Genomic DNA, 13094 nt, shown 5'->3' on the forward strand with positions numbered 1-13094 from the left:
AGAATGAAGCCCAATTTCCTAATGGTGACAGAGCTCTGTGGCCACAATGTAGAGAAAGTATTGGGAAGTAGGGACTGTAAGGGAGTATACTGAAAGTGGGTGTGGCTGGCTGCAGATGCACATAGGAGCACATCATACTGCATTTTGTTGCAGGTCTCCCTAGTTTGGTTCTCTATCCATCACCCCCTTCATAAGCTGTGTAGTGCTGGAAGCCTGAATGGTCCTTTTTTTTTTTTTTTTACATACACATGTAAACATCTCAAAGTTGGTTCTTGTCAAGTTCTGAGAGGAAGTTTATGTGCCCCCTTATATCTGATGGAGACAAACAGCCTTCAAATTGGCTAGGATTCCCCGACACTCCAACAATCCAGTCCTTTATTTGAAACAGAGAATGATCCTCTGGAGTCACCCTGAAAGTTATTCCCACTTACTGTTGGTTAAGCTAGAACTACACCGGGGGTGGGGAATCAGAACAGTAGATATGGAAAGGGCTCCAGGGATCTAGTCCATGGGTAGGCAAACTAAGGCCTGGGGGCCGCATCCGGCCCAATCGCCTTCTAAAGGCGGCCCATGGACGGTCTGGGAATCAGCGTGTTTTTACATGAGTAGAATGTGTGCTTTTATTCAAAATGCACCTCTGGGTTATTTGTGGGGCATAGGAATTCATTCATTTCCCCCCCCAAAAAATATAGTCTGGCTCCCCACAAGGTCTGAGGAACAGTGGACCGGCCCCCTGCTGAAAAAGTTTGCTGACCCCTGCTCTAGTCCAACCCCCTGCAATGTGGGAATAAGCTAGGGTCCTGAGGGTGCTGAGAGTTGTTAGCAAACCCTATTCTCTTTCTGGGAATATGAAAGAAAGAAGAGAAAAACACGCAGGTTTTTTCCACAGGAGCAAACCTTGCACAGGTTGCAGAATTTATTTTTCTTAGTGCAGAATTACAGTTGCTTTCAGCACACTGCACGCACACCGCTATCTGCAGGTTCCTTTCTGGGAAACAAGGAGACCAATAGGGGCTTTCCCGAACTTAGTCTTACCCACTTTGTCACACCAATCCACTGTGTCACCCCCTCCCCTATCTGCAGGTTCCTTTCTGGGGAACAAGGAGACAAATAGGGGCTTTCCCAAACTTAGCCATACCCACTTTGTCACACCAATCCCCTTTGTCACCCCTTCCCTTCCCCTTCCTTCCAAATTTCAGGCCTTGGATCTCATACCTGAGGCCAAAAAGCAAACGCAGGCAGGTTTGCTGAAGCTATCCCCCTCTGGCGACATATCTCAATCTCACAACAGCCACCTCCAGTGCTTCCTCCTTCTACAGTCCCACCCTCTCATTTAATGGCTTTGATTACAGTCCACTCACAGCCAACAGGTCCAACTGCCTCAACCACTGAGCAGGCACCTAGCGCTCTTGGAAGAACGCAATGGCTTTTCTGAACTTGTTCCTGAAATAAGACAGTCTGGGCGTGGCCCTCTGGCTGTGTCCTCTGCCCTTGGCTTCCTTGCTGTCCCCCTTGAACATGCCGATTCCACCTTGCGCTGATGGAGCACAGTTGTTGTTGGCGTTTCCAGTTCCTAGCTGGGCCAGGTCTTCCTCGCAAGCCCCCGAGAGCTCCTTTAACTCTCTGGAAGCATCTTCTCGGAGGTACTGCCACGCCTTGCGGCCGTTGTGGTCCCGAAGGCTTGTATTGGCTCCGTAGGCTCCCACCAGCACTTTGATGACCATCTCATGGCCTTGGAGGGCGGCTAGGTGCAAAGGGGTTAGTCTGCCACTGGCTGAGGGCATGTTGACATCAAATGGGTAGCAATTCCTTTCCGCAAAAGAAATCACCTCAATCAAGTCTTCATGGCGGCCATGTTTGGCCAACCAGTGGAGGACAGAGAAGCCCGTCACAAAGTCTCTCCTGGAGAGAAGGCTGGGGTCCTTGGCCAGTAAGTTGAGGATGCTCTCTGCGTCTCCTTGGGCGACAGTCAACATCCACTCGTGCTCCACTGGATCCAGAGCTAAGGACAAGTCATCATTGTTCCCATCCATGAGAGGTTCCTGTTGGATGTCCAGCACAATGCTCTCCTGTTGGGAAGCTGTCACCCACATGGGTTTGGCCTGGCTGCTTTGGAAGAGCTTATCCTTCAGTCCCCTCCTTCTTGTGCTACCATAACCTATTGATAGTCTGGCTGTGTCCACGCCCGTTGCCCAGTTTCCTGAACGCCTGCTCGACCTGTTCATGCTTCTGCTGAAGTTGGACAACAACTGTCCTCGTCGGAGAATTATGCTTTCAGCCCGGCTGCTGGGCCTGGGAGACTGGCTGCCAACAGCAGTCTGCGGCCGAGCACGGGTGGCGTCTTCCTGCATGCATGGCTTAAAACCTGGAAGCACCTTTTGTCCCTCTTCCAAGCCATCTTCCCTTTGTTTTTCTGCCATGTCGTCTCCTCCAGAGTGCACCGATCCCCAAAAGTCCCTGGGTTTTTCCTGGCTCTCCCGTTAAGTCACTGTCAGTTTCTGGAAGAGCCACATGTTCAATGTGTTGCTTTCCTGTGTAGATAAGAAGGAAGCTCCTCCTGAGGTCTCAGTGCTGCAGGGCTTCCTGATTCTGCATGCAAAGGGGAACAGAAACTTTAGTTTTGTTACAAAGGAGGAAGAAAACACTTATTGCGAAACTGACAACTGCAAGCGGCAACCATCTGGCCAGAGAAGGTTAGGGTTCCACTGCAAGTCTACACTGCCATTGTTAAGCAATGGCCTTTAAGGTTGTATGCATACCTGCAGCACAGAGGGATAGTTTGTTATGGGTACTGAAGGTTGATAAAGGTAAAGGTACCCCTGCCCATACGGGCCAGTCTTGACAGACTCTAGGGTTGTGCGCTCATCTCACTCTATAGGCTGGGAGCCAGCGCTGTCTGCAGACACTTCCGGGTCACGTGGCCAGCGTGACAAGCTGCATCTGGCGAGCCAGCGCAGCACACGGAACGCCATTTACCTTCCTGCTGGTAAGCGGTCCCTATTTATCTACTTGCACCCGGGGGTGCTTTCGAACTGCTAGGTTGGCAGGTGCTGGGACCGAACGACAGGAGCACACCCCGCCACGGGGATTCGAACCGCTGTAGGAGACCCCTATTCCTACAATCAGTATAGTTGGCTGGGAAGAGGGATTGCTGTTAAACCACTCTGAGAACTGTAGTTCTGTGAAGGAATTAAGTGAGTCACCTAACAACTTTCAGCACGCTTAACAAACTACATTTCCCAGGATTCCTTGGGGGGGGGAAGCATGACTATTTAAAGTGCCACTGCTTTAAATGTATAGTGCAGATTTCTATTGCTCCACTGTCGCCTCTACACAATAAGGTTTTTGAAACTCACAACAATGGTTGGCGGCAAGATTGGGTCATTTGAAGAAAAACAACCCAGCAGCACAGGAAGTTCTTCATTCATTAGAACCAACTAAAGTGTGACAGATTAGTGAGCAAAATTGCATGTAGTCCAGACTCCAGAACTCCTCTTTAGGCTGGTCTGTAAGACAAACAGGGGATAGAGGGGAGTTGTGCTGCAAACCCGCAGTTTGTATTAAGATAGAGTGCAGGAGGCACTGGGTGTACTTAATTAAGATTAGGACTTAATTAGATTAGACTGTGCTAAGTGCAAGACAAAGTGCAAAATTTATCACAGCCAGTTCTAATTAACAGTGAAATCCAATGCATGTCTTTTCAGAAGTAAGTCTCACTGAATGACCTTATTCAGAAGACCCTCTGAATAAATGCGGATAGGAATGCAGCCTTTGTCAAAGTAAAGCTTTCTCTACTTCACATTTTTGAACTTTTTGTTCCATTTTGCTTTTTACTTTATAATATGTTCATGGGTGGGTGTGCATTTGCAGAGCATTCAATACTTGGTAGTGAAAATATCTCATATACTGTGCATTGTATAGATGAGTGCTTGCTGTTAGATATACACTGTGTCTTTTCAATGGAGCATAAAATAGACTCTGGTGGTTCTGGAGACCACTTTCAAGAAAGAGCCCAAGCATGCTAACAATGAGAACTATTTTTCCAATAAATGATCAGGGTGTTTAGAGACATAATTCTGAACTGAGTTAGGATGGCTCAGATTTTATTATGCCATTCCCTGGTGGGATGTGTGCTTATTCATCATATATAGAGTTATTTGAAATTTGACTGTTTCTGTAAGTCGAACACTGTGAAATATTGTTATACTGGTGAGACACTGTCATTGGCTCAATCTGCACTATACATTGAAAGCATTATCGTACCACTTTTAACGCCCATGGATTTCCCCCAAAGAATGATGGAAAGTGTATATTCATTAAGGGCTATGGGAGTGCGTAGGAGAGCCTCTATTCCCCCTCACAGAGCTACAATTCCAGAGTGGTTCAATAATCAATTCCTCCTCTCAGGGAACTCTGGGGAATCTAAAACCTGTTTGTCAGAGACATACGCAGGTTAAATATTCCAGAGCCAAAAAGAACAACACCCACTTCTTTTCCTCCAGAGATGAATTGAAGTTTCCTTTTGCTTGGTGTTGTTGAGACACATTTTGAGAGGTACACAGGCATACAATGTGAAACAAACATCTTCAACATTTTGGGCCCTGGGCACATCTGCACACATACCCCACACACCCTCTCACCTATTCTATTGATTTCAGACCTAATTTCAGCAGAAGGAAATGACCTGTCGGCACCAGCACCCTCTGGCAAACACTTTGGCAAATTCTGCTCTGATTTTAAAGTATTTTTTTAAATAGGCTTCTGACACTTCTTTTCCGATTGTCAAAAGTGTTAAATAAGCTCCGAAATGCAAACATAGTTGTCTCTCCTCTGTTCCCTTTCCACCGTAGTTTGGATAAACTGGGATTATTGATCTGTGACTTCTTTCCTCAGCCAACATAGCAACTTTCAGGGTTATTTTACTGTTGGGGGGCATCAGCGAGATTCTGGAACTCAAGTCTCCATGCAAATGCCCTCTGTTTGGGCAGCCCTTATTTGAGCTATCCTTGCAACAGCCCTGCAAAGTAGGCTGCTGTTCTTTTAAAGCAGCTCCTCCTGATCAGTAATAACTCACTCAGACATAACTTTATGGTAGCTAAGAAAAGCAGCCCTTATAGCCTCCCACTTGTCTTACTCCTCCAACATAACACCCAAGAGACAGAACCAGATTGCCTGCTTTAATTGTTTCCATATTACAGCTAACTAAGCTGTAATATGTGGTTAAACCACAGAGCCTAGGGCTTGCCGATCAGAAGGTCGGTGGTTCGAATCCCTGTGACAGGTGAGCTCCCGTTGCTCGGTCCCTGCTCCTGCCAACCTAGCAGTTCGAAAGCACGTCAAAGTGCAAGTAGATAAATAGGTACTGCTCCAGCGGGAAGGTAAACAGTGTTTTCGTTTGCTGCTCTGGTTTGCCAGCAGCGGCTTAGTCATGCTGGCCACATGACCCGGAAGCTGTACGCCGGCTCCCTTGGTCAATAAAGAGAGATGAGCGCCGCAACCTCAGAGTCGGTCACAACTGGACCTAATGGTCAGGGGTCCCTTTACCTTTTAAGCTCAAGTATATTGGTTCGCCTATGGCTACTTATGTGTAAATGGCCTAAATTCAGACCTCTCGGCTCTCTCTTGCTGCACTGTGCTAATGCATAGTGGCACACCAACAGTCCAAACACAAGCTATTATGATTCAGTGGTGAAATAAATGCTCTCTGCACCTATTCAAGTGCACCATCCTTTGTTCTTATTTCATATGCTCTGGGCATGACCCCAACACACAAATTGAGCTTAGGTGTGGATTCAGTAACATGCAGGCAGAGCAGTTTGCAATGTACCATGTAATGAACATACAACATAATGCTTTTGATCCCCTCAAGCTGTTCATTTCTACCTAGGAATGTTGTGACTGCAGGATAAAAAGTGGGAGAAAGCCATGCTTTAAACTGAATCTACTATACTTCTGAAGTAGGAATTACACGTGGATGAATTGATATGTGGCATTTATATTAATAGTAGTTATCATTGTGTTCAAAATGCTTGGCAACCCTTATCAGAGGCGAACTTGGGTAATATGGCACCAAGTGTGAGGACAAAATCCACACACACACCCCCCACGCCACTGCGCACTCAGGGTGCATGAGCCAGCTCGTCTCCACCGTGACCCTTGATTCTGGAAGCGCCCGCAGGATTGTGACCCGGCTGCAGCTTCCCTCCCCCAAGTGCCACCTGCGCCTCGTGCGGGAAAGCGAATCTCTTGTCTGCAGCAGGGACCGGGGGAGGTGAGGGGGGGAGGAGGAGGAGGAGGAGGAGGAAGCAAAGACGCCCGCAGCTGCAGCAGCTCCGACCATGAGGATGCCTCCCCCGCAGGTAGATCTCGGGGCACGCACGCACGCACCTCCTGTGCCCTATGCTGGGTACCCGCTTGTTTACCCCGAATCGGCGCTGCCCTTATTATGACCCTTGTCAATAGTAGTAGCATTTCCCAAAGACGGGAAACGATGGCTTTCCCCGAGTTTTTCTGGGGAATCCCAAGGGGCAACTTTCTGAAGTTCATACCCTTACGCGACCGTCTGTAAAATGAACTCTGAGACGCTGCGACGAAAGCCCTGACTTCAGCGTAGCGCGAGAATGATCCGGCGTCTTGCATGAAAAACCACCGTCTCATGTTCCACTTAGCCTTCGAACTACCTTCCCTGGGTGCTGACGTTTAGACACCTGTACACTTTCTTTTTGGGGCTTCTGAAAAAGAAACCCCCCTAGGAAGTCCTAGCTATTCCAGTAAATGATGAGGAAGCAGTTTGGGAAGGGCGGGGAAGTTCCCGACGCTTTTCATTTTACCTTTTCCAAGCGTACCTGCAGGGTGGCGGGGGGCAGCGGCTCGGACCAGGTGCTCCCCAGGCCTTTCCCAGCTTGGAAGCCGCTGGGGCACCTTGCAGAGGCGCAGCCGCCCGCGGGGCTCCTCCTCCCCTTCTGAGCCTTGTGTTCCTTCCGCGTCTCAGCGCAGTCTCCAGCCAGCGCCTCTCCGGAGTTCCTTTGTGCAAAGTTTGCCATCGGTGAGTTTCGAAGCGCTGCAGAAAAGCAACAGCGTGACCTTTGCTCTCGACCTATTGGCTGGGATAGATTAAGCCGCCGCATGTGATGCTGACTGCGTTCTTCCGCATGGCGAGAAACTTAAACAGCCAGCGATCTTTTATTCCGGGAGAAGCAAAAGAGTGGTGGTCGCCGGACGCAGCTATACATCTCCCCTTTCTGCGGAGTTGCAGAAGTCGGATTTAGGGCGGTGCGGATGGTTCTCCCGCACAGGGCGCCGTAAAATTGAGAAGATCCGTTTGGGGGCGCCAAATTTTGACTTCTCGCTGGAAACCAAAGATGCCCAAAGCCTGCCCCTATCCAGGGACAGCGGCTCCCAAATGGACTGGCACCTTAAAAACCGTTTAGGGGTTGGTTACCTATCTAGTCTACAGTCCCCGATTCGTTCTATGGTTCCGGAGAGTCGATCTGCACTATGCATTTTTAAAACAGCGTGGCACCACTTTAAGCAGCCACGGCTTCCGGAAAAAAATCATGGATACTGAATTTTGCTCAGGGCGCTGAGTTGCTGCAAATCCCAGAGTTCCCTGGGAAAGAAGGTTTGTGAAACCACTCTGTGAATGAGTGGGTCTCCTAGCAACAGGGGGGTCTCCTAGCAACAGGGGGTCTCCTAGCAACTCTCAGCAGTACACTACGTCCTAAACTTCAGCTCCCAGAATTCTTTGGGGGAAGCCTACTTTTATCACACTGTTGTTGCTTAGTCATTTAGTAGTGTCCAACTCTTCATGACCCCATGGACCAGAGCACACCAGGCACTCCTGTCTTCCACTGCCTCCCGCAGTTTGGTCAAACTCATGCTGGTGGCTTCGAGAACACTGTCCCACCATCTCGTCCTCTGTCGTCCCCTTCTCCTTGTGTCCTCAATCTTACCCAGCATCAGGGTCTTTTCCAGGGAGTCTTCTCTTCTCATGAGGTGGCCAAAGTATTGGAGCCTCAGCTTCACGATCTGTCCTTCCAGTGAGCACCCTACTTTATCACACTACTTTAAACTATATAGCGCAGATGGGGCCCAGCAATTCTCAGTGGGGGACTTCCTAGCGCAGCTAATCCCTTCCTGATCAGCTGTTTGACAGTGGCCAAACAAAGAACAATTGGGAGTGTCCTTTGGCAGACATGTCTTTACCTGCTCCACACCTGGCACCACACGTGACACATAGGAAGCTGCTTTATATGCCGAGTCAGAACATTGGTCCACCAAGCACAGTATTATCTACACTGACCGGCAGCAGCTGTCAGGGGCTTCAGTCAGGGAACAGTCCCAGGCCTACCTGGAGATGCTGGAGGACTGAACCTTGGGCCAGCTGCATGTGAGACAGGTGCTCTACCACTGAGCCATGGTGCTTACCTGATTTTAGGTGTGGGGCTGGTGGGTATATTTGGGAGGGAGACTGCCTTGTGGGCCAAGTTAGGCCCCATGCTGGGCTTAGGTAGGTCTGGTGGGGCAGAGTTTTTGCACCACTGCAAATCAATTCTGCCTGCTGTTAATGCAGGAAACCAGTTCTGCTTGAGGAGGATGTGTAACACATGTAATGGAGATTGCTAAACTAATAACAACAATATACTTAACATAGAACCATAGAATTGTAGAGTTAGAAGGGACTATGAGGGTTATGTAATCCAACACACTGCAATGAAGGATTTTTTTTGTCCAGTGTGGGGTTCATATCCGTGATTCTCAGCTTAAGAATCTCATGCTCTGCCAACTGAGCTATCTCAGTAGTTAATATGCTGTCAGTTCTAATCTGTTACCTCTGAGGATGTGGACAGGCTGCTTGGATGAGTGAAACCAACCACCGTCTCCTTGATCCTTGCCTATCCTGGCTTATAAAAGCTAGCTGGGAAGGGCTGGACGATGGGCTTTGCAGGGTGGAGAATGCTTCTCTCTGTGAGGGAGCCTTCCCAGACCTGCAGAAAGAGGTGGTCATCCAACCACTTCTTAAAAAACCATCTTTAGATGTGGCCAATATGGCCAACTATCACCCAGTCTCAAATATTCCATTCTTGGGCAAGGTGATTGAACGAGTGGTTGCTGAACAACTCCAGGCACGCCTGGAAGAAGCGGACCATTTGGATCCCTTCCAGTCGGGATTCAGGCCTCATCATGGGACTGAAACTGCCTTGGTTGCACTGGTCGATGATCTCCGGCGGGCTAGGGACAAAGGTGAGAGCTGTTTCCTAGTTCTGCTGGATCTCTCAGCGGCTTTTGATACCATCAACCATAACATCCTTCTGGACTGTCTAGAGGGGCCGGGAGCTGGGGGGCACTGTTATACGGTGGTTCCGCTCCTTCCTCTTGTGCTGTGTTGGTGGGGGAGGGTTGGTGGGGGATGAGTGTTCAGACCCCTGTGCTCTCACTTGTGGGGTGCCTCAGGGTTCTGTCCTCTCCCCCATGCTTTTCAACATCTACATGCAGCTGCTGGGAGAGATCATCAGGGGGTTTGGGCTAGGTGTTCATCACTATGCAGATGATACCCAGCTCTACCTCTCTTTCAAATCAGAACCAGTGAAGGTGGTGAAGGTCCTGTGTGTCTGGAGGCGGTTGGAGGATGGATGGCGGTTAATGGATTGATGTTGAATCCTGACAAGACAGAAGCACAGTCATACCTAAGGTTGAAGTTGCTTCAGGTTGAGTGCTTTTGGGTTGCGCTCTACGGTGACCCAGAAGTAACAGAATGCGTTACTTCTGGGTTTCACCACTCACGCATGCACGGATGGTCAAAATGATGACAAGCACATGCGCAGAAGCGGCAAATCGTGACCTGTGCAGATGCGGGTTGTGTTCGCTTCTGGATGCAAACGGGGCTCCTGAACGGATCCCGTTTGTATCCAGAGGTACCACTGTACTGTTTTGGGGGGATAGGAGGCGGGCAGGTGTAGAGGACTCCCTGGTCCTGAATGGGGTAACTGTGCCCCTGAAGGACCAGGTGCGCAGCCTGGGAGTCATTTTGGACACACAGCTGTCCATGGAGGCGCAGGTCAGTTCTGTGTCCAGGGCAGCTGTTTACCAGCTCCACCTAGTACGCAGGCTGAGACCCTACCTGCCCATGGACTGTCTTGCCAGAGTGGTGCATGCTCGAGTTACCTCTCGCTTGGCCTACTGCAATGCGCTCTATGTGGGGCTATCTTTGAAGGTGGCCTGGAAACTGCAGCTAATCTAGAATGCGGCAGCGAGACCACATAACATGGGTCTTGAAAGACCTTCATTGGCTCCCAGTACGTTTCCAAGCACAATTCAAAGTGTTGGTGCTGACCTTTAAAGCCCTAAATGGCCTCAGTCCAGTATACCTGAAGGAGCATCTCCACCCCCATTGTTCTGCCCGGACACTGAGGTCCAGCACCGAGGGCCTTCTGGCGGTTCCCTCACTGTGAGAAGCGAAGTTACAGGGAACTCGGCAGAGGGCCTTCTCAGTAGTGGCACCTGTCCTGTGGAACGCCCTCCCACCAGATGTCAAAGAGAGAAACAACTACCGTACCAGACTTTTAGAAGACATCTGAAGGCAGCCCTGTTTAGAAAAGCTTTTAATGTTTAACAAACTATTGTATTTTAATATTTTGTTGGAAGCCGCCCAGAGTGGCTGGGGAAACCCAGCCAGATGGGCAGGGTATAAATAATAAATTATTATTATTATTAAGCTTTATAAGACTGCAGCTTTCCGATATTACAAGAATCTTAGGTTCTGCAGCAATCAGCCAACACAGCTTTCTCAATGGAAGTTGCAACACTGTGGTCTAGAATATTATTACCATACTGGTTACTGCAAATGAGAGACATAAAGTATGTTAAAATCAATGATTTTTTGGCCAGTTTAGGCTGACCAAACAGAATACAAGCATTCAGTTTTCCCTTATGCTGCCCGATAGGCAGATGTGAACTTTAAAAATCTGCTTCTCATTAATTATAGGGAAGATAAAAGCAGTACCTTTTGCAGTCTTCATCTTCTCCTAAGCATTTCTTGAGATATCCACTAGGGGTAGTGTGTGATCCGTTTATTCCTAAATGAAACGGATGTTGCAATCCTAAACACATCACTTGCAAAGGTAAGTAGTAAGTCTAATTTGACTTAATGGGACTTACTTCCGAGGAAGCATGCACTGCTAAGGAGTTGCTTATTGTGCTGAACCCATTAGCACTTAGCTAATTCCTATTTATTTTATAAGATTTATTACCTGCCCCTCACCATAAGGTCCCTGGGTAGGTTATAGCAATAGAATGTGCACTTATTTAAAAAAAAAAAACAAAATAAAACCACTACCAAGGTAAAACACATGAAACTGCTCCAATGGGTTGGGGTCTATATAACTTCAGCTTATAGAGGTGAGTCCCAGGAAAAAAGTACCTTAGTGGTCCAAGACTAGGATAAAGAGGTGCATCTTGGGTGAAGCTGTTTGGTGAAGGTGCAAGTCACACCTCTGTAGGGAAGGCATTCCACAATTTGGTGGCTGCCGCAGAGAAAACCCTCTCCTAGGACACAACTCCCCAACACCTGAGAAGCTCAGTAGGGATGGAAATGGCCTTTCAGATATTTGGGACTTTGGTCATTTTGGGCTTTAAGCAATAATGTGAGCACCTTGAATTGGTTCCAGATACAAATGGGCACAAAGGGATACAATGGATACAAAGGGACGTGGGTGGTGCTGTGGGTTAAACCACAGAGCCTAGGACTTGCTGATCAGAAGGTCGGCAATTTGAATCCCCGCAACGGGGTGAGCTCCCGTTGCTCGGTCCCTGCTCCTGCCAACCTAGCAGTTTGAAAGCACATCAAAGTGCAAGTAGATAAATAGGTACCACTCTGGTGGCAAGGTAAACAGTGACTCTGATTTCGCCAGAAGCGGCTTAGTCATGCTGGCCACATGATCCGGAAGCTGTACACTGGCTCCCTCGGCCGATAAAGTGAGATGAGCGCCACAACCCTAGAGTTGGCCATGACTGGACCTAATGGTCAGGGGTCCCTTTACCTTTTTACAAATGGGCATCCCTCTCCTGCTTCCAACTGGCAACCAAATTCTCCCCACAACCCTCTTCAAGCTCCATTCAACAGTTCATTCTCCAAGTGATCTCCTTCAGCTCCCCTCCAAATACAAACCACAAATATGGTTTATTAAAAGTTTGATTAATATTTTCATCCCACTTTTGCATGACAATGATAAAGCAACCTGCAAGAGAAACATAAAATACATTATTAAAAAAGGAAACACTTAAATTACATGCTCACTTTGACAGGCTCAATAACAGGACACTAATACATCAGCAAGATAAAACACTAATACAAATCTCCTGAAAACTACAGATCACTCCTTAAAAGCCAGCTTCTTTTTTTTAAGGCTTTAATTTTTTGTGAAAGGTGGAAAGGGAGTGTGCCTACATGGAGAGTTCCATGAGAATAAGTTTAATGATGATGATAGATTTTTTTTTTTTACCCTTCCCATCTGTCTGGGTTGTCCCAGCCACTCTGGGCAGCTTCAACAAAAGATATAAAAAGAACACAGCAGAAAATCACACATTAAAAACATCCTGATACAGGGCTGCCTTTAGATGTCTACGGGAGGTCATATGGTTGTTCATCTCTTTGAAATCTGATGGGAGGGTGTTCCACATGATGGGCACCACTACCAAGAAGGTCCACTGCCTGGTTCCCTGTAACTTCACTTCTTGCACTGCCAGAAGGACCACAGTGTCCAGGCTGAACAATAGGAGTGGAGATCCTCCTTTAGGTATAAAGCACTGAAGCCATTTAGGGCTTTAAAGGTCAACACCATTGTGCTGTTGTTTGTGGATTCCAATATGAGTGCCCTTCACATATGGTGCCTGTGGTATGCACAGTGCAGTCCTGTGTCTACAGTTAATAGGTGGAGAGTGTTACTTGCAGAGCACCTAGTTGAGGCTGATCCAGTTCTGATCTCTTCCTATGCTCCACTGTAAGACTGTGACCAAATGAAGATTTGTGGCTACCTCAAGCCAGCTTTCCTCTGTCTTCCTCTGCTCTCACTTTGCTTAACATCCTGCCTCATGAA

The 13094-nt window shown here is 48.1% G+C and overlaps 2 protein-coding genes and 1 long non-coding RNA gene across 5 annotated transcripts in view; 1 reads left to right on the forward strand and 2 right to left on the reverse strand.

Annotated features, from left to right (window-relative positions):
* The window catches only part of LOC310669002, a 226458-nt gene that overhangs the window by 15964 nt on the left and 197400 nt on the right, over positions 1 to 13094 (reverse strand). The gene's annotated exons all lie outside the window — the stretch shown is intronic.
* SOWAHD (sosondowah ankyrin repeat domain family member D) lies at positions 324 to 6989 on the reverse strand. 2 transcript variants are annotated; one of them, XM_083422351.1, is made up of 2 exons: positions 6846 to 6989; positions 324 to 2589 (listed from the first exon to the last, which is right to left on the reverse strand). In XM_083422351.1, exon 2 carries the CDS (start codon positions 2418 to 2420, stop codon positions 1401 to 1403), a length of 1020 nt encoding a protein of 339 aa, XP_083278477.1. In that variant the 5' UTR covers positions 2421 to 2589; positions 6846 to 6989; the 3' UTR covers positions 324 to 1400. The 2 variants fall into 2 exon arrangements, with proteins under 2 accessions (XP_083278477.1, XP_083278476.1); XM_083422350.1 differs by having other exon boundaries at positions 877 to 2589; positions 6831 to 6953.
* SEPTIN6 (septin 6) overlaps positions 6995 to 13094 on the forward strand; it is a 54863-nt gene continuing 48763 nt past the window's right edge. Inside the window, exon 1 of one of the 2 annotated variants that reach the window (XM_083422336.1) lies at positions 6995 to 7045. The gene's annotated coding sequence lies outside the window, so the exon portion shown is untranslated. The remainder of the gene's footprint in view (positions 7046 to 13094) is intronic. The other variant, XM_083422345.1, reaches the window with a different exon arrangement.

The sequence above is a fragment of the Podarcis tiliguerta genome (assembly GCF_965153285.1).
Source record: "Podarcis tiliguerta genome assembly, chromosome: Z".
Lineage (NCBI taxonomy): Eukaryota > Metazoa > Chordata > Lepidosauria > Squamata > Lacertidae > Podarcis > Podarcis tiliguerta.